This window comes from Gadus macrocephalus, chromosome 22, assembly GCF_031168955.1.
Source record: "Gadus macrocephalus chromosome 22, ASM3116895v1".
NCBI classification, from domain to species: Eukaryota; Metazoa; Chordata; class Actinopteri; order Gadiformes; family Gadidae; genus Gadus; species Gadus macrocephalus.
The window spans coordinates 17,005,317-17,025,540 of NC_082403.1; the positions used below are offsets into that span (position 1 = coordinate 17,005,317).

Consider the following 20,224-nt stretch of genomic DNA (forward strand, 5'->3'; position numbering starts at 1 on the left):
CTTCATCCCATCCAGACACACAGCGGTTCTCGTCGACAGTATCAAGAAGGGACTGGGAGATGCAGACTCTGAGGCTAGAGTTGAAGCTCGCAAGTAAGACACACATCCACCTCTCTCTCCCACACAAACAGTCGCACACTCCTCACCCCTCTGTCTCCCACACACAGTCGCACACTCCTCACCCCTCTCTCTCCCACACAAACAGTCGCACACTCCTCACCCCTCTGTCTCCCAAACAGTCGCACACTCCTCACCCCTCTCTCTCCCACACAAACAGTCGCACACTCCTCACCCCTCTGTCTCCCAAACACAGTCGCACACTCCTCACCCCTCTGTCTCCCAAACACAGTCGCACACTCCTCAACCCTCTCTCTCTCCAACACAGTCTCACCACGCAGTATCGACAACAGGAAAATATCTGCGACTGAATGAGCAATTTGGGAAACTCCAGACCTATGTCTCACTCTCGCTACGCTCTGTCTCCGTGTCTCTATTACCCCCTTCCTCTCCCACTCCCGCTCACTCTCTCACTTCAACCATCTCCTTCCCACTCCTTTATCTCTCCCCTTCCCTCCCTCTGCTCTGTGTCTCCCTCCCTCCCTCCCTCCTTCCCTCCCTCTGCTCTGTGTCTCCCTCCCTCCCTCCTTCCCTCCCTCTGCTCTGTGTCTCCCTCCCTCCCTCCCTCCTTCCCTCCCTCTGCTCTCTGTCTCCCTCCCTCCCTCCCTCCCTCCATCCCTCCCTCCTGCTCTGTGTCTCTCTCCCTCCCGCTCTGTGTCTCTCTCCCTCCCGCTCTGTGTCTCTCCTCCTCCCTCCCTCTCCACCACCCTCCCTCTCCTCCTCCCTAGGGCCTACTGGGGTCTGAGGAACCACTTCCCGTCAGAGACCGACGCCCTGTTCAACTCCCTGGAGCCGTCGTACCAGCGCACCCTGCAGTCCTGCCTGCGCAGCTCCGGCAGCGTGGCCTCCCTGCCCCAGAGCGACCGCTCCTCCTCCTCCTCCCAGGAGAGCCTCAAGTAACGTCCACGCGCCGCCCAGCCCCCGTCACATCGCCCCGCTGTCAGCCATCCACACCCACACATACCCGCTAATACAACGGAATCATCCGTACAGCGCCTGGGAGACATCGTTATCTCAGTCGATGTTCACCGACAACCTCACCCAACAATTGCCTTTATAACAACGAAAGATCGGAAGTATTGTCAAAAGGTCACAGAAATATGACCTCAACCTCTCTAAAACGTTGTCCGTTTCATGTGTTTGGGTTTGAGCTGATCTCTCTCCGTTTTAAAACAGTTTCCATGTAACAGATGGTCCATGTCATGTCAGGAAGAGTATACAAGAGTCTACGGAAGTTGTTTCAATAAAACGGTTGAAAGGATAGGAATTCCCACATTTAGTCTAAATCAGGAGAGATAAAGTGAATTCCTGTATGCTGGCCGCAACGAAGTAAATGCACATGAAACATTGTGACTGGTCACAATGTTTGAGTGAGGTCCGGTGGAAAGATGGCATTTGTTCAGATTCTCCTTAATGAATAGTTACATACTTCTCTGTCAGGAGTATTTATGTAAAAGAGTATGTATTTTGAAGAATTGCCATTTTCCCTGCAGACCTTTTATTTATTTATTTTATGAATAAACAAGCTAATACCGCTGGGAAATGGCTGCTTTTAGCAGATTCTCTGGGGTATATTTGTCTCCCAGACGCTGTGTAATATATGACTTGTAACCTATTACTGTAGTTTGTGTGGAGTCTGAGGCCATGGGCATTAAGATTTGAACTGTTGTTCTGTTTCTGTCCTGACCGACTTTTATCTTCTCTCAGTCGCCCTCTAACCTCCAAATGGTCAGCCGCCCCGGGGAGAGGTGAGTCAAAACACTCACACACACACACACACACCATGAGCTTATTCATCACCAACCCGTCTCTCGCAGTCACAATCAAGCGCATACTCCAACATAGACAAGCTAATATGCTTTCACACACACACACACACTGACGCATTTATCAGGCACAAATAGACACACACACACACCCCCCAGTCTTCCATGCAGACCCCCTTCTCCCCCCTTCAAACCCGTCCACATCTGCCCTTGTCCAGCCTTGTATAGTGGAGTCTACATAGTGTTATGATTTGATATACATTCTCCATCCACTCTGTTGTACACACATACCGTTATGCTCGTCCCTGTATATGGATGTAAGCGTATCCGTGTCTGTGCGTAGTTCTTGCATGCGTTTTGTGATGTGTATATCCCCCCCCCCCCTCCCCTATCCACCCACCCCACCCCCACCTCCACCCCCTCCTGCTCCCCCCCCCCCCCTCCCTCCCATCAGTCCGCGTGGGGTCAAAGCCTGGCCTGTCGCCGGCCTCCCTGCAGCGTTCCCGTAGCGACGTGGATGTGCACGCGGCCGCGGTCGCTAAGCACCGGAGCTTGGGCCAGGCCCGGGCGGCGGGCAGACTGACCCCCGGCTCCTATTCATCACTGGGTAAGGGGACCCTGCCGGTCAGCGCCGGGACAGCCAATCGGATCAGCCGACCGGGCTGCGTGGGAGCGGGCCGCCCTTTATCGGATTTGTCAATGGGGTCGCTCCATCAGCAGGATAAACAGCACGGTGCTCCTCTGAAGGGCCCTTTAAAGGCAGAGTGGCGGTGGGTGGGGGGTGGAGAGGTATGCTCGAGGCTGGCGTGTGCTCAGGAACCTTGAGATGGACCCAACGCAGCAGCAGCACTGCGGTCTTCGCTGATGGGTTTTCACGTCCTTGAAGTGGAGCTTGGATTAGCACTGTCCCCCACCCTTCCCGCCCCACCTCTTTCTATCTCGCCTCTCCCCTCCCCTCCTCTTCTTCTTCGCCCTCTCCTCTCCTCTTCTACTTCACCCTCTCCCCTCCTCTCCTCTCCTCTTCTACTTCACCCTCCCCCTCTCTTCTCTTCACCCTCTCCCCTCCTCTCCTCTCCACCCTCTCTCCTCCTCTTCTCTACTACTTCACCCTCTCCCCTCCTCTCCTCTCAACCCTCCCCTCCTCTCCTATCCTCTTCTCCCTCTCCCCTCATCTCCTTCGCCCCTCTCCTCTTTCCCCAAACCCTCACCTCTCGTCCGATCCATCTCCTCTTCCATTTCCTCCTCTCTCCTCATCCTCCCTTCTCTTCTTTCACTACTTCCTCCCAATGCTTTCGTGCCCCACTTCTGTTCCACTCCTCTCCTTTTTCACTTGTCCTGCTCTTTCCTCCTATCGACCAAGCCCCTCCCCTGCACTCCTCCCTCCCTCCTTCTCTCTGTGTCTCCTCCCTCCCTTCTTCTCCCTGTGTGTCTCCTCTCTGTCCGGCTCTTGACCTTCTCCTTGTGTTCCGGTGCCTTTAAGTGTGTCACTCCCATGTTTTGTGTTGTTTCTGTTGTGTTGGATGTTCTCTGCATGCGTGTTCTATGCACTCCGACTGTGTGTGATGTCTGTGTGTGTTTAGGTGGTTGGGGGGGCCAATCTCGGGTGTGTGTGTGTGTGTGTGTGTGTGTGTGTGTGTGTGTGTGTGGGTTGGCCTGTCTTGGGGACTGTGTGTGACTGCACCTGCATGATTCACCCTAGGACGCAGAGGGGGTTACGTAACTAACACACACACACTGTGCTCTTCTCCTCCTCCTCTCCCCTATTCCTTTCCTCTTGGTCCTTCCTTCGGCTTCTGTTTCACTCCCCCCTTTTTTTGTTTTTCTTTTGTTCTTTGGTTTTTCCGGACGTCCTTTTGTTTTCTTTCCCTGCACTGTTTTTTGTTCCATGGTTATTTTCTTTCTCTCTTTATCATTATCTTCCTCTCTCTTTCTCTCTCTCTCTCTCTCGCCATTCTCTCTCTCTCTCTCTCTGCCACTTAAGATGATGCCTCTGATAAACCGGATGGTAAGATCATCTCACTCTTTCAGACCCCCGCCCTCTGTCACCCACATTGCTTTGCCTTTTCTTTTGTAATTTCTCTTCCCCCCCCCACACTTCTCCTTTTTTACCCTCCTCCGCCTCCATCCGTCCGCTCAGGTCCATGTTAACCAGTCATTGTGATCTAGCGCCACAGCACCCCCTGGTGTTTGTCTTTCATCCATCACCCTTGATGTTTTTTATAGCTCAGCCTAACCTGTTGCATACACATTTGACATTTACTGAACATAAGTGTGTTCTAAACTACTTAACGGTTTGCCTAGTGGGTTTGGGTTGGACTTATTAAGACTAAAGCAAATAACTCTTGGTTGATCTGTCTGAAAGCTTCAGTTCACCGTGACTGTGATACGTACTGCTGTGTGGTTCTTAGATAAAGGTCAGGGCTGTGTGCTGTACGATGATTAGGAACATTGAGGCTCATACAACCTTTTGTTTCTGTATGTGCCTGTAGGGACCAGATCAGACAATGGTAAGGTTGTCATAAAGTGTGTGTGTGTGTGTGTGTGTGTGTGTGTGTGTGTGTGTGTGTGTGTGTGTGTGTGTGTGTGTGTGTGTGTGTGTGTGTGTGTGTGTGTGTGTGTGTGTGTGTGTGTGTTGTCTTGATGCATCCATTAGTGTCAGCTTGTGTAGTCCTTAGTGCCCCTGTGCTTCTTCCTTTGGTATAGATCTAATCTTGGAGGTATTGTATCAGCCCATAGGCAATGTGATCTAGATGACTGACTGCCATGTTGGTAATGCTTTGTTAGAGATAGCTCTAGCTAGCTGTAAATAGCTAGTGGAACAGTTTCATTAGCTATTTACAGGGGACCCATGTTTATTATCTGTGCCCTTAGTTATCTAGTCTCACAGAGTCTAAAATCGCTCGTTAATGGTGACGCAATCAGTCATGTGATTTTGATCCGGCTCCTACTTGTAGGAGTACAAGCAAGTTATCACCTAATGAGCACACCAAGTGTGCTCATACTCCTCAAACCTGATAACTAGCGGCCCTGATCGTTAACGCCGGTTAGGCAAATGGTCCTCATGGTGTTAGTGGTGGCTTGGCTGCAGACATTGATTTATATTCACTTATAGCTGCTTATCTTTCAGCTCTAATTTTCCATCTATACATATATTATATGAATGAAAACGATATATAATATAATTTTTATATATGCATATTATATATAAAAAAAAATATTTTATATATATATATATATAAATATAAATAAATAAAAATAAGATTTTTAATTTCGATTTCTTTGTGTTGAGATGATTGACTGTGGTGACCCTGCCGGCTAAAGACCATGTGTGCCCCCTGCAGGCCGCTTGAGGACCAAGCAGCCTCTGTCCACCCCCAGCGCCGCCACCATCAGCAGCCAGGTGGACTCCCGGGGCCGCACCCGCACCAAGATGGTGTCCCAGTCCCAACGTATGTACACACACGCTCAGCACACATCAAGACACAGGCACACGCATAGACACTTCCAACACCCGCGCACATAAATATACACACACACACACACACACACACGCCATCATACCTTCTCTCTCTCACTCACACACGCACGCTGTCAGTCTAGAAAGTCATTTCTAGACACTAAACCTAATTTCCTTGTTGAATCTCTGACCCTATACGCTCTGTCGCCGTTAAACAGATTACATATATGAACGTATAGACAGCAACACGTCTGCTAGAATTGCACAAAAGTTTGCAAACGTAGGTGCGCGTGTCTACAGTATGAGCGAAAACTCTTTCTGGAATAATATGTGTGCCTGCTGGTTTCTGCGCTGACAATACCCTCCATATAAATGTTCTTATGCCTTCAGGTTCTGACGAATCGGATTGCACGCCAGGTATTCTGTCCTGTCTGTCAGGTCCAGAATGTGTGTGTGTATGTGTGTGCGCGTGCGTGTGTGACTCTGTATCGTTGTTCCTGTGTACCACAGTGGGCATACTGTCGCTCTCATTGTGATACATGTTGTGATTTATTATTTCTGTGGGTTGTTTCGGGTGTGTGTGTGTGCGTGCGTTGTGGCGCATACGCGTGTGACTGCATGGGGTCCGACAGCTGTATGGCCGCAGCCTCCGCCCCCCGTCACTGTGACTGACGGCGAAACGCTGAGCCTCGCCGAAAAGTACCGCAGCGCTAAAGCTAAGACGAATGGCCGCCCGCCTTCCCAGAGTGCTGCAGTCCCCGGCAGTAGAGAGAGCTGCCACCGGAGGGGGGGGGGGGGGGGGGGGGGGGGGGGAGGGGAGAGACGCGCGGCGCTCGATAGGCACGCCATCCCCAGGTTGACAGAGAGGCCGGCAAATGCGCCACAAGGCCAGAGTAGTCAGTGCACCGTGCTTGTCAGGTCTGAGGTGTACTTAAGAGGCCCCTGATCAGATGGCTGGACCTTGGAACAACACAGGGATAAGTTCAAGAATGCTTTGGACAGATGGACAGTCATTTGTGTGTGTGTGCGTGTGCGTGCGTGTGTGTGTGTTCTCTGCATTTTTACTTTGGTGCATTGCTTCGCATTTCCTCTTGTTGGACGGGCTTCCCTTTCATTCACGTGGCAATCCGGCAGTCCCATCATGCACCGCTCTTCCTGGTTCATTGCCCGCAGCTGCTGCTTCAGTGCTGTGTGTGTGCGGACATTGCAACGAGTTTGTGTGTGAGTGTGTTTTTTTTAGCGGCGCTTATTTTTAATTTCACTCCTTTAATAAATGGACTTTCATTTTGATGAAGCGCTTTTTGTGTCCAAGCCTCGCCATCATTCTCGATGTGGGACGTTGGGATGGCTTCCCATCGCGTTCGGTGTTCTAACTACCATGCTGCTTTGTTTGCTAACGCCCCCATAATTCATCTGGTTTAATCTGCTGTTCCTTCCCCCTTGGTTTTTTCCGCTCTCCTCCCCCCCCCCCCCCCCCCCCTCCCCCCAACCAATGGGCTTAATGAATAAGGATCTCAGTCTGCTACCCCCATTGGTGGTAAGATTACAACGCTTCTTTTCCTTTAACCATCCTTTATCCTCTCAGTGCCCATTCTCTTTTCCACTTCAACTCCTCCCCCCTCACCTGCGCCCAAACCTTTCGCTACTGGCCCCTCCCACTCTGGCTGAGGCATGCTGGGATTCAGGTACAGTGATGTGGCGATCACTGTGCTGCTATATGACATAAGATGAGTTAAGCACACTGCTTTTTAAAGGCTTTAAAGTAACTGCACTACTTTTGTCTGCCTGCCTGTCTTCTGGTTTGGATTGACTCAAATCTTCAGTGAAGATGGGAAGAAAAAAGTTGAAAGACAGATGAAAGCTACAAAGGATGAAAGCCAATGCCAATATAAAGAGAGGAAGGGTGACCACAGTTAGTGAAGTGCTATTGCATCCGTGCAGAAAATAGAATGTGTCCACCCAACAGAATATTTACCTTTTTTAACTATTTGCCTTTTGTTTCCAGTAAAGTTTGATTACAAATAATTGATTAATTTATTTTGGGAAAAAACTATTTGGGCAAGGGTTGAGGAAGTTTTTGGATTGGTAGAAAGTTTAGCCTGATGTACCATAAAACAGTTGTGGTGTCTTTAGGTGTTCATGTGTCTTTGTGTGTGAGTGGTGCTCTAGTTTCAGTTGGTCTGGTGCGGTTGTAGAATATTCCGGATGTATGTTCTAGGCACGCTTGCTTGTTCTTCACCGGTCTTGTCCGGACGGTTTCCCAGCTCAACCTTATCGTCCATAACCGCTTCTGTTAATAAGCACTTAGAAATAACAACACTATTGTGAATGTTTTTGCTTCCATTTTGGCACTGAGATCCCATGGGTCAGAAGAGTGGGGAGCGAGAGCCATGAACTGTATCGACTCCATCTTCAAAACATCCCACTACTTCTTCTCCCATGAATCCCCCTGATATCCTTTTAGCTTGTGTGTCACAGCATCACCTAGAGGACAATGGCATGTTTAGACCCACATGTTTAAACAGTGTGTATTGCATTTCTGTGACTCTCTAAAAGTGACAACGGGTTCTCCAATGTCAACAGCAGAGAACCACGACGTTAGAACATCAAGGCCCAGATTCATCTCTCCCTATGCTCCTTATTCGGTTTTAAAGAGCCAGTGAACCCAAAATCCTTTTTTTATTTTTTTTACGTGGTAATTTGTGATAAATGATCGTTTACATGGTAATATATGCCACTTCATCAGTGTTACTGAAATAAGTCCCCATTTTAGAAAAAAATAGGTAGCATCCTATTACCCTGCTGCAAACGCAGATGGCGTTCTTTACGTGACGTCTGAGTGCCGTTCCCGAGGCCCTGAGACGTCATGACCCAGGGGCGGCGAGGTTTGTGTGGCCGTATGGAGCTCTGTCAGGGCAGCGGTTGCCTGCGGCGTCCGAGACAAAGTCACTTATTGTATAGCACCATGGTGTGTGTGGATGATTAAGCTCTGTCTCGGCAGTGATTTATTCAACACTGCTCATTATAACGCTAACACACAACGGCTTTTGGCGTGGGTGGTAACCATGGATATAACACGCCCCCCTCCCCCTAAAATTCTCTATTTTTAATTCATTTTTTTCCTCAAACACTGGGTTCACCGGCTCTTTAAGGCTGTATGGGCTGCTTCGGCCAATAGCGTTACAGTTCACAACTGTGAAACTCTTCAATTCATCCAAGGCCCTGTAGTGACTCTCAGTCTGCCTCTCTCTCTCTCTCTCGTCCTTCCTCTCTGTTCTCCTTCCTTTCCTTCTTCCTGGGAGTGCAGCCGGCAGTCGCAGCGGATCCCCCGGCCGCGTGCTGACCACGACGGCCCTCAGCACCATGAGCTCCGGGGCCCAGAGGGTCCTGGCCGGGACCGGCGGGGCCACGGCCCCCGGACACAGACGCAGCCGCATCCCCCGGAGCCAAGGCTGTTCCAGGGACTCCTCCCCCACCCGGCTGTCTGTCGGTGAGGACACATCCACACCTGGACTCTTAGGCCCAATCCCATTTCTACCCCTTACCCCTTCCCCTTACCCCTCCCCCTTGTTTTGAAGGGGTAAGAGGAAGGGGTAAGGGATAGAAATGGGATTGGCCTTACTGTTTGTTATTTTGTCTTTGCTTTAAAAGAAACATATCATTCTGATTCTAAACTCCCCCCGATCCCCGTAAGGAATATTGTCTCTCTTCGAGTCGTAGAAATATCATGATGTATGTAAGCCATTGCAAGGAAGTTTTGTAGCATTTAGCACATGCTATGTCGATTTTTTTTGTTTACCTTATCTCCTCTTTCAGCCTTGAACAGAGTTTGGGTCCTGCCTGTGTTTTACATCTGTTGAGCGTGATTGACACGCTATGGTTGCATATTGCTCTTCCCCAGTGGTTCCCAACCTCGCGCTCGCCTGATATACATGGGGGGGTCGCGGGAGACTGCTGACATAAGTGATAGTTATGTTGCTACGACCCAATTTCTCTGTGTTGGTCATGTTAAATGGACGCCCTCGTTGTACAAAGTGTTTTAAAGTGCCATGAGCCTCGTGACCGTCGAAAGGCTCTCGTGCACGCACAACGTACGAAAAGACCGAAACACAAGACTATACCCCAGGACCTCACCTCTCTCCATCCACCCACCCCCCCCCCCCACCCCACCCACTGTCCTCTAGCTCCCTCCAGCATTAGTTCCATCTACAACGGAGCCAGCAGAGGAGGTAAGCCCCCCCGGCCTCCATCCCCTTTGCTCTCGGCCAATCACCCGTCACCACTCCTCCACCTCTCCGTCCGTCCGTCTGTCCGTCCTTCCCTCGACCACCTCCCTCGCCACTCCTGTTCCCGCCAATTCCCAGAATCCTCTCCTTCTGCTCTCGGCTTGTCGCTCTGACCTCCTGCCTATTGTTGTGATGGTGATTATGGTTCCCACGGTGATCCTTGGCTCCTGCATACTTTTATTTATGTACGTTTGCATGTCAAGAGAACCTCCCCCCCCCCTCACCTCCGTCTGAGCTAACCAATCAGCTGTCGGCTACCTCCTTGACAAGGGAAAGGATAGGCTGCGATTAATCTTGATTGGCTTGGTATTTGTACAGCTGTACAGCAATCAGATTAATTGTTGTGATATGGTAAAAGTACGAATCATGCCCCCCCCCCCCCCTTCCTCCCATGATTCCAACTCCCTGCCCTCCCCCTCCTCTCACCTCCTCTCCCTGTGATCTATACAGCTCATCTTCAATCACTTCCTCCTTCATTCTGCATGTCATGTTTGCATGAGAGTGAGAGCAATAGTGCGATGTGTAGCAAAGGTGTGTGTGTGTGTGTTTGTGTGTGTCAATATTGAACCGTTGTTTATCTATATATGTATTGTTCATGTATATTTCCGAGTCCAGAAGTCGCGTGCTTCGTGTCGGGGCGGGTCTCAGTGGTTCAACCCCACCCCCCGGGGAGGAGAGTGGTATGAACTACTGGGACGCGCCCCGGCTACTGCTGGTTCGGGCTCACAGTCTCTGTCAGCTGATCTCCTGTCTCTTTGTCACTCTGGCCTCTATTCTCCCTCTCTCTCTTTGTTGTTCATGGACCCACCCTCCTCCACCTCTCTCCCTCCTATCTGTTCCTCTGTCGTCTCTTGTCCTTCCTCCACCCTATCCCCCCTCCCCCACCCCCACCCACCCCATGGTGTAACGACCCCCCCCCCCCCACCACCATCACCACACTCCCCCCTCCCGGCGCGCGGGGGTGCCTTTAGCTCGAGGCAGTCGTATCCCCCGGCCCAGTATGAGTCAGGGCTGCAGCCGGGAGGCCAGCAGGGAGAGCAGCCGTGACACCAGCCCCATTCGCTCCTTCACACCCCTGGGTGAGTAGCCCGCACGGAGGGGGGGCAAGGGGCGTGCTGGGGGCCACGTACAGAAGCGCCTCAATGAAACAATGCATGAAGGAGGGAAAAAGCAAAGCAGGAGATGGCTGTGATCCATGGCATCATGGCTCTCTGTGATGAAACACGCCGGGAGGGTTAGCCCCCGCTTCCTCTGCAGTTGGCCACGCATTAGTTTTTCCGAGAGATTGTGTCCACCTCTTTATCAGATAGCTGTTGGTTTCTCTCAAGAGGCTTGCAGCCGGTTCAACAGAGTTGATCCCACTGTGAGCTGAGCTGAGTCTGTTCAGAAGGGAACTCTCTGAAACACAGGCGTGATGCTGCATGGACAGCTCTGCTCTCTCGTCCATCCTGCTTCACACTCTGTTGTAACAGTTTGGGGGTTTGCTTTTGTTTCTCTATCCACAATCTGTGTGCGTGTGTGTGTGTGTGTGATGGTTGGAAAACCATGTGGACATGTGTGCACATACGTGTGTGTGTGTGTGTTGCAGCAGCACGGAGCTATTCTCGCTCCACAGGGGCTCTCCACACACCTGATACTTTTGGGGCTGCAGGTGAAGGATGAGTACTACAGCTTCTTCGTGACCCACCCACCCACCCACCTGCTCTTCTTCTCTGCCTTAATTCCCTTTCTGTTCTTAAGTTCCGAAATATCTGAGTTTTTTTCTCTTTATTTTTCTGCCTGCCTGTCATTTGGATTTTGTTATTTATATTATTTTGGTTTTCGTTGGAATTTTTCCTGTCCATTGCATTCTTCGAAGGAACGTCAACGCTTTTTCGAGAGCCGCATGTCTCTGCCTCTTTTCAGTTGCCATGACGACCATTCCACCACTTCCTCCACCAGTCATCGTCTGTTTTCTTCTTTTTAACCCCATCACCCCAGTGCGGGGGTTACATCCATGTGTGTTCCGACGGCCTGTTTTAAACCATGCTTCCTCCCCCAAACGGCACCCGGGCTGCCTGGGGGTCCATTAAGCCTGCTTAACGAGTCATGACGTCGGGGGGGAGGGGGGGGGGGGGGGGGGGCTCTCTCTGTCTGTCTCTCTCTCTCTCTACCTCTCTCTCTTGCTCTCTCTCTCTCTCTCTCTCTCTCTCTCTCTCTCTCTCTCTTGCTCTCTCTCTCTCTCTCTCTCTCTCTCTCTCTCTCTCTCTCTCTCTCTCTGTATTCATGTGTCTCTCTCTCTCTCTCTCTCTCTCTCTCTCTCTGTATTCATGTGTCTCTCTCTCTGTATTCATGTGTCTCTTTGTCCGTCTCCAGGGACGACAGGGTACAGCATTAGTCAGTCCAGTCGCTTGTCGTCTTCGGTCAGCGCCATGAGGGTCCTGAACCAGGGCTCCGACATCGAGGAGGCGGTCGCAGACGCCCTGGTACGACCCCCCACCGACACACACACACACACGCACTGTACACACATCGTCTAAAACCTGATGCACACAAAGACAATTTTAACATTGACACTGGGAAGTTCTTACCTCCATGAGAGTGTGTGTGTGAGCGAGTGCACGTCACCTTGCATGCCAGTGTGTGGGAATGCGTGTGTGCACCACAGTGGCCTTTGGTGTCTCCTCTGTCTAACCCCTGGTTTTACCTCCTTGTGCTTCAATGCTCTCAGCTGTTGGGAGACATGCGCTCTAAGGTCAGCCTCTTCTCCCTCCTCCTCCTCATACATAACTAATGTGTGTGCATGCCCGAGTGTGTGTGTGGGAGTGTGTTAAGCGCTGTGATAGTCCTAATGACTTTTGGCTGCTCTGTGTGGAAGAGGTGCTATTGAATGCTGAAGTGAGGCTCTGTGATTGAGTCAACTCACCCCCTGTCCTCTCACTCTCTTGTCTGCGTCGGTGTCTCTCGCTTTCTTTCCTTCTCCCTCTCCCCCCTCCCGATCTGTCTGTGTGTGTGTGTCTGTTTGTCTTCTGTGTGTCTTTCTCCCCCCCCCCCCCCCCCCCTCTGTTTTTCTCTCTGTATATCTCCCTCGCTGTATGTTCATCTCTTCCTCTCCCCCCTTTCTCTGTCTGTCTGTCTGTCTGTCTGTCTGTCTGTCTGTCTGTCTGTCTGTCTGTCTGTCTGTCTGTCTGTCTCTCTGTCTGTCTGTCTGTTCCTCTCTGTTAACCCCCCCCCTGCAGAAGAAGCCTGCGCGGCGGCGCTATGAGAACTACAGCATGTACTCTGACGACGACGCCAACAGCGACGCCTCCAGCGCCTGCTCGGAGCGCTCCTACAGCTCCCGCAACGGGGGGGCCATCCCCACCTACATGAGGCAGACGGAGGACGTGGCCGAGGTGGGCGCGCGCGCACACACACACACACACACACACACACACACACACACACACACACACACACACACACACACACACACACACACACACACACACACACACACACACACGTGCGTCCCGCTCACATTCACTCATATCTACTAAACACACAATTGTATACTTTCACATACATAGACACACACACACACACACACATTGAGAATCACACACAGCACTACACTTGCTCAATGTGCATGCGTGTTTGTGACTAGGTGCTGAATCGCTGTGCCAGTGCCAACTGGTCCGAGAGGAAGGAGGGACTGCTGGGACTGCAAGCGCTGCTCAAGAACCAGCGCACTCTCAGGTCAGCCAATCACAGAGCAGGACAAGACCCCGTCGGCCTATGAAAATGGTTCATGTTTTAGGTTTGGGGGTTTCCCCCATGCTAACAGAAGCCTCGTTCTCTCCCGTCTCCCAGTCGAGTGGAGCTGAAAAGGTTGTGTGAAATCTTCACCAGAATGTTTGCAGACCCACATAGTAAGGTATGGCTGCATGGAACGCAAGTAGTAGCTCACTCACTCTCACGCACACACCCACACACACGCACACACACACAGACCCACATTTGTACCCATTCCAGTCTGTGTGTACTTTGTTCACATTGGTTTGGCCAGGAACGGCCACAAGGTACACAGAGCTCTTCACAATCATGAATTCATGTTTATTTTCCATCCAATTTGATTTTGTTTATCCCACCACCCCTCCATTGTACCGGATTCTGCCAAGAGTAAACCAAATAAAGCGAGAAGGAATCGGGCTGTATATCTGCCACACGCACACACCTAGGTCAAATCGTGCCATTTAAAATCTGTTCATATATGTGTATCCAACAGCACATTCAGACTCAACTTGATAGGATATCCAATCTCACAGCAACACACACGTGTGCCCCCCTACACACACTGGCATGGCGAGTGTGCATCAGACTAGTCTCTTAACGGCATGCCAGGCCTGAGTTTGCGTGCAACCTCCTCACCCTCTGTGTGCCGTCCGGGTGGATGACCCCTGACCCCACCACCCCCACCAACCAATTCCCCCTCACGTCTCCCCTCACGTCACGTCAGCCTCAAGATGCGACACACACACACACACACACACACACACACAGACACACAGACACACACAAACCAAGCTGATGACGCTGACTACCCACACTGTGCTATAGACACTCACGCAGACACAAAGCCATATAGGCTGCGGTGGGGGGATTGCAGGTTCACAAAGTAAAAGTTCCTTCCTGGTTTTCTGCTGATTTCCCTCACTAGTATACACTGGGTTGTGTGGGGATACCAGGGTGGGCACTTTCACTGTGTGGACCTGGACTCTCCTCCCCGGGTGTCATGCGCTGACGTCGGTCGCTCTGGCTGCAGCTTCCTCACTAACCGGCTGCGGTTCCTCCTTCTCTAACTCCGTCTTTTTCAATGGGGGAAGGGCCCACGGATCGCTCCCACTCTGCTACGCCCCACACCCCCTACACACTACTTTTCTCTTCCTGTCCCCGAACACAGACACACACACACACACACACACACACACACACACACTCGAGTGTATGAGGACGCCCCCCCCCCCCCCCCACCTTTCCTCCTCGTTTCCCGCCTCGGTTGACATGAGGATTTGGTGAATTGCAGCGAGACTCCGGCAGAACGTACGGCACGGCAGAATCCGGTATAAGCTCTGCTTCCTTCAAGGTACATCTCATCATGGCTCCTCCCCTCTCCTCCTCCTCCTCCTCCTCCTCTTTATTTTACCCCCTGTCCTTCACCACTCCTCCTCTCATCCCTCACTCACCACCTCTACTTCCATCTCATGGCTCTCCAGACCCACCCGTGTTTTCTTCTGAAGGTTTGAACACTCAAAACATCTTGAGCAGGATAGTTTTGGACCGTGACCTGACCGTATATAAAGTGTTTGTCATGTAATGTGATCATTTTTTTTTTTTTTTGCCGATACTGTTCATTCATGGTTTTGTTATTTGACTGAATTTGTCTTCTCTCTCCCTCCTGTCATGCGACCATCTTCTGGAACTCTCTGTAGAGAGTAAGTGTGGACAGTTGGTTGTTTACTTTCTGCATCAATAATCTGATTGGACGACTAATTTGTGTGTTATCACCAGGACAAATGACCTACTAATCCGACCGATCAGCATGTGGAATGTTTTTGATTATGCACAGAGCCAGGGTTGCTTTTTCACTAGTGTATAGTAACTAGCTATTGCAGCGCGGGACAACAGCCTTTGTGGGGCGTGGTGGAGTGTCCCTTTAACAGACACACTCCAGCCAGTGAGGAGGGAGAGGGCTCAAGCTAAAGAAAGGGCCGTTAGAAGTATGTTTATTAAAATACCGTGGGGAACAGGATGAGGTGGGTGACGTGGACGAGGTGCGTCAAACCAGCGTTGTTCCCTCCCGTTAAACCCTAATCACCCCAGCCCAAAAAAAAAGTATCTTCTCCTGACATTCACACACCAAAAATGTTATCTAATAATTTTGCATTTTGGTTGATATATCTTCATGTTTGGGGTAATTGTAATTGTGTGAAATGATTTTTAATGAATATTGAGGATTGATGAATTAGATTAGAAGATTTTCTTATAACAAATCCAATAAAACGGTAGAGAAGAGCCAACCAATGCTGTTTGATGGCCCAGTGACCCCTCCCAGTGATCCCTCCCAGTGACCCCTCCCAGTGATCCCTCCCAGTTGCTCACGGTGCAGTCTGGTGCTGGCCTCCGTGCCAGTGAAAAAGTGACACTGGCCTATTTATTTGCGATTGATCCCGGGTGTGAAAAGCCCCGCTTGGCTCTTAATGAGTTGGTTAGTTGGAGAGCTGGTGACGGAGCATGAATAGGTTTAGGACGAGGTCAGGGGGATGATGACTAACGTGGTTCAGCACTCACACCACCTTCACTTCTATTGTTTCTACCATCCCCTGAAAGTGATTGTACAGTATCTGCTGCATATGCATGCCTGGGTCTGTGTGTGTATACCGCCGTGTACATATATGAACAGTACAATTGTAGAACTAAATAGGAAGAAATACTACAAATGACACCTAGATATCTCCATATATCTGTGTGTATTTGTTTTGTGTGTGTAACACCTTGCTGTGCGCACACGGTGTCTCTCTGCAGGTGTTCAGCATGTTCCTGGAGACCCTGGTGGACTTCATCCTGGTCCACAAGGAGGACCTGCAGGACTGGCTCTTCGTCCTGCTCACCCAGCTGCTGAAGAAGATGGGCGCCGACCTGCTGGGCTCCGTCCAGGCCAAGGTCCAGCGGGCCCTGGACGTCACGCGGTGAGTCTCCAGACACCCCAGCCCCCAGAGCGTTCCTTCACCGAGGACTCGCCCTCCAGCGGGCAGCGTGGAGCGCTCCAGAAGACCCTGCACTCCGGGATCGGTGACCGTCATTGGGATCACAATGTGCCGGTGTGAAGTTTCAAAGTGTGCAGACACACTCACAGCAGACAGACAGACACTATTAACTCTCCACCATTAGGTCATGTAGCAGGCGCATTTTTCAATGCAACTTCAACCATAACAGACGTGACATGGGTTTAAAAGTCGCCACCTCTCCCTAACGACAAAGTGGTAAACGGTCAGCCCAGCTGAATGCTAGTAGTGATGACAGGGCGTGGCAGCTGTCATCAACGTCCCGCTAAGTGGATTTGTGTGTTGTCGTCCCCCTCTGCAGCGAGTCTTTCCCCAACGACCTGCAGTTCACCATCCTCATGAGGTTCACCGTGGACCAGACGCAGACCCCTAACCTCAAGGTACGACCCCTGACCCCCGCCCTGCCCGCCGTGTGGAGGAGGTGGGACACCTTGACCGGCCTGTATGTTCGTATGAGCGCATGTATAAAACAAAGGCTTTGGAGAGGGGAAGGAAGAAAAGGGGGGCGGGGGGGGGGTCGGGCCTGATCGGTGACTGGAACCTGGTAACCACGGTAACTAATGCACTTTTTATGACCTCCCCACTGCCCATTCTACACGCCTCAAAATCCCAGGCTGTGAATGAAGTGACCGCCAATAAGCTCTACTTTTGGCTTTGTCCTGCTGAGGCTGAGCCCCGCGCCGCAAAGCTCTCCTACACCGCCCCCCCTCCCCTCCATCCTTCCCTGCTATAAGACAACACTCCTCCTCCTCTCTCCCCCCCTCTCCCCCTCCTCCTCTCCCCCTCTCCCCCTCCTCTCTCCCTCCACTCCTCCTCCACTCCCCCTCCTCTCCCCCCCCTCTATCCCTCCGTCTCCCCACCTCACTCAACACATTGTCCTCCTCCACCTCTGCTCCTCTGCCCACCAACCCCAGAGCTCCTCACTTCCTGTTAGCCGTGCGCCCCCCCCCCCCCCCCCCGACCTCACAGTCGAATCCCACCTCTCCCTCCTCCAGCTAGGTTTATCCCTTCCTGACCCCTGGTGCTCTCTCTCTCTCTCTCTCTCTCTCTCTCTCTCTCTCTCTCTCTCTCTCTCTCTCTCTCTCTCTCTCTCTCTCTCTCTCTCTCTCTCTCTCTTTGTCTCTGTCTCTGTCTCTCTCTCTTTGTCTCTGTCTCTCTCTCTGTTTGTCTGTCTCTCTCTCTCTCTCTCTCTGTGTGTATAAGTCTCCATCTTGCTCGCCTTTCGCTCTCCTTCTTGCTCACTCACCCCCCCCCCCCCGCCCCCCCCCCCTCCGTCAGATGATTGACGCGGTCCTCTGCTCTCTCTCTCTGAAGCCTGGCCGGAGCTCGTGTTGCGGGCGAGGCAGGGCCCGGGCCGGGGTTAAATTGTTCCCCCCCAGAGTGCGCCGCCACGCCTGCTCTCTAGACGAGCAGGCCGCAGCCTGGAACCAGTCCTCCCAGGTCAGTGCGCTCCAGGGGGGAGCAATTGAGTGGCGCACCAGGCCCAGGAACGTATTATCATTACTTTATGACCTTTTTTTGGCGAAAAAAAAGAAAGGGCAAGAGAGAGAGACGGAGGAGAACGCACTTTTTGACGTCTGTCACGCAACATTCACCAAATTTCCTTTGAACCATCTGTGTTCCTCGCATTGCTTACTACTTTTAAAGCATGTTCTCCCCGTGTGACCTTTGAACTTTACCCTCTGCCCCTCACTCACCACTATGATTTTCCCTAGCAGGAGTGCATCGCTTCCTTCCACCCGGTCATTTCATTTGCCAGCTTCACGGCCACAGACGTCCCATCTTCCCGTTCCTGACCTGGGAATGCTGATTGGTTTAGAGATGTCATGTGTACTTCTTTACTTTACGTTTCTTAATGAGCCGTTAACATACCTCAGCTTTAACTGTGTGTGTGTGTGTGTGTGCGTGTGTGTGCGCAGGTGAAGGTGGCCATCCTGAAGTACATTGAGACACTGACCCTGCAGATGGAGGCGCCGGACTTCGTGAACCTCAGCGAGACACGCCTGGCCGTCTCCCGCATCATCACCTGGACCACGGAGCCCAAGAGCTCCGAAGTCCGGAAGGTACCCATCATCATCATCATCATCATCATCATCATCAACATCATATTAATGCATTTTATTCATATTGCACTTTTCCAGAGCGGAAAAGCTGATGCATTGTGTGCATGTGTGTGTGTGTGTGCGTGGCAGGCGGCCCAGGCGGTGCTGATCTCCCTGTTCCAGCTCAACACCCCAGAGTTCACCATGCTGCTGGCTGCGCTGCCCAAGACCTTCCAGGACGGAGCCACCAAGCTGCTGCAGAATCACCTGAGGAACACCGGGAACGCTGCCCAGGTACAACACACACTGCTCAAAGAGACACACACACACACACACACCACCCAGAGCTTAACACTCACACACTCACTGACTTCCCTTGGAGATACACACTGACACCTCTCTCGTAGATACAAACTGACCCACGCATACACACTTTTCTTGGAGATACAAAGTCAGCACGTATACATGCAGAGTCATACTCGGGTAAATAAACGAATAAGACCTCAACAGGACTTCTAAAATGCAAGAAAACACCTTTAACCGATCTACTTCACACAAAAATCGGCACATGAACGTTCATAGTCGGCTTTCTAACTGCATGTATACCAGCATCGTATCGCATATCGGAGTTTGCGTTCTGAGCATATTCGAGATATTGCGGCCGGAAGAAGAAGGAGACGGTAGTCGTGTGTTGTCGCCATAGACGTATATATAATAATTTATAAAAAAAATAATTAATTAATTAATTATTTTTTTTAGAAATATAAATAGTTAATTTTTGGTTTTCGCCGTCGGAAAATGAGAAACTGCGATTTATTTCAAAAGGTTGTGCAGAAGATGGAGGAAGACGGTGTTGTGCTAATGTAGTTACCCCCTATAAGAAGTGTATCATCATCAACATGCATTCAGTACACATTACGCTTCGATTTCACCCAAGGCTGAAATAAAAGTACATGTTTTTGATGACAAACTAAACGTTGGTCATCAAACTAAATGTTGGTCATCAACAAGGTTGTAAAGTAATAACTTCGGACACATCTGTCAAACAAAATAAATAATCTTCCGACGTGTTTCGATCTTTACTCATTCATTGTGCCACCGCCGAACTGACTGGGATATTCTATAACATTATGAATCTTAAGGACTGCATCGGGTTCTCCGACTCTCTGGTACTTCCACAACAAGTAAAGACTCGTAGTGGGGGTTATCTCGGCCATGGTGGAGAAGGAATTGGGGGAAAGGAACTTCGGCTTTGACTCTCTGAAGTCCAGATTGAAACGCAACATTGAGGAGAAAGGGATTGTTCCCGTATGCGGGACAGCTGTCCAGGGTCCGGGTCCATGTCATTTCTTCGACGCTCCATTGTCCCGAGCTCTCGGTCGTATGCGGACTCCTCAGGTGGCGGACTCGCCGGAGGAGTCCGCATACGACCGAGAGGGTTGGTGACGTAAAGAGGTCGGTCGGTGGCTCTACTACCACTTGTTTAAACGGTACAGCGCTACCTATCCTACTTGACATGCTTCGGCCAATGATTCGATTTTCTCACCGCCATGTATACTCGGACAATTGCAGTTGTCCAATTGACGAGCATCGTCGAAGTATGGCTTTAATCGGATTAAGCTGTGCATGTCAACGTACCGACTGACACACACGCATTCTTCTCCAGCAAACATACACACAGAAGCACCCTCCTCTACCAGACACCCTCTCTCCTCTCCCGCACCCCCCTCACCGGGGGGCTCGTGTACGTCAC

At 51.0% G+C, this 20,224-nt stretch overlaps 1 protein-coding gene across 28 annotated transcripts in view; it reads left to right on the plus strand.

Annotated features, from left to right (window-relative positions):
* The window catches only part of clasp2 (cytoplasmic linker associated protein 2), a 45,198-nt gene that overhangs the window by 15,804 nt on the left and 9,170 nt on the right, over nt 1-20,224 (plus strand). For 4 of the 28 annotated variants that reach the window (XM_060043296.1, XM_060043295.1, XM_060043289.1 and 1 more), the window contains 22 exons: nt 16-93; nt 846-1,013; nt 1,825-1,865; nt 2,338-2,490; nt 3,865-3,888; nt 4,373-4,390; nt 5,225-5,332; nt 5,731-5,757; nt 6,851-6,877; nt 8,648-8,830; nt 9,525-9,569; nt 10,598-10,705; nt 11,215-11,277; nt 11,982-12,091; nt 12,337-12,360; nt 12,845-13,000; nt 13,252-13,343; nt 13,458-13,521; nt 16,170-16,333; nt 16,731-16,809; nt 18,349-18,492; nt 18,622-18,765. In XM_060043296.1, the coding sequence (XP_059899279.1) occupies nt 16-93; nt 846-1,013; nt 1,825-1,865; nt 2,338-2,490; nt 3,865-3,888; nt 4,373-4,390; nt 5,225-5,332; nt 5,731-5,757; nt 6,851-6,877; nt 8,648-8,830; nt 9,525-9,569; nt 10,598-10,705; nt 11,215-11,277; nt 11,982-12,091; nt 12,337-12,360; nt 12,845-13,000; nt 13,252-13,343; nt 13,458-13,521; nt 16,170-16,333; nt 16,731-16,809; nt 18,349-18,492; nt 18,622-18,765 (2,020 nt within the window). The remainder of the gene's footprint in view (nt 1-15; nt 94-845; nt 1,014-1,824; nt 1,866-2,337; nt 2,491-3,864; nt 3,889-4,372; nt 4,391-5,224; nt 5,333-5,730; nt 5,758-6,850; nt 6,878-8,647; nt 8,831-9,524; nt 9,570-10,597; nt 10,706-11,214; nt 11,278-11,981; nt 12,092-12,336; nt 12,361-12,844; nt 13,001-13,251; nt 13,344-13,457; nt 13,522-16,169; nt 16,334-16,730; nt 16,810-18,348; nt 18,493-18,621; nt 18,766-20,224) is intronic. The other 24 variants (XM_060043291.1, XM_060043293.1, XM_060043297.1 and 21 more) reach the window with 24 other exon arrangements.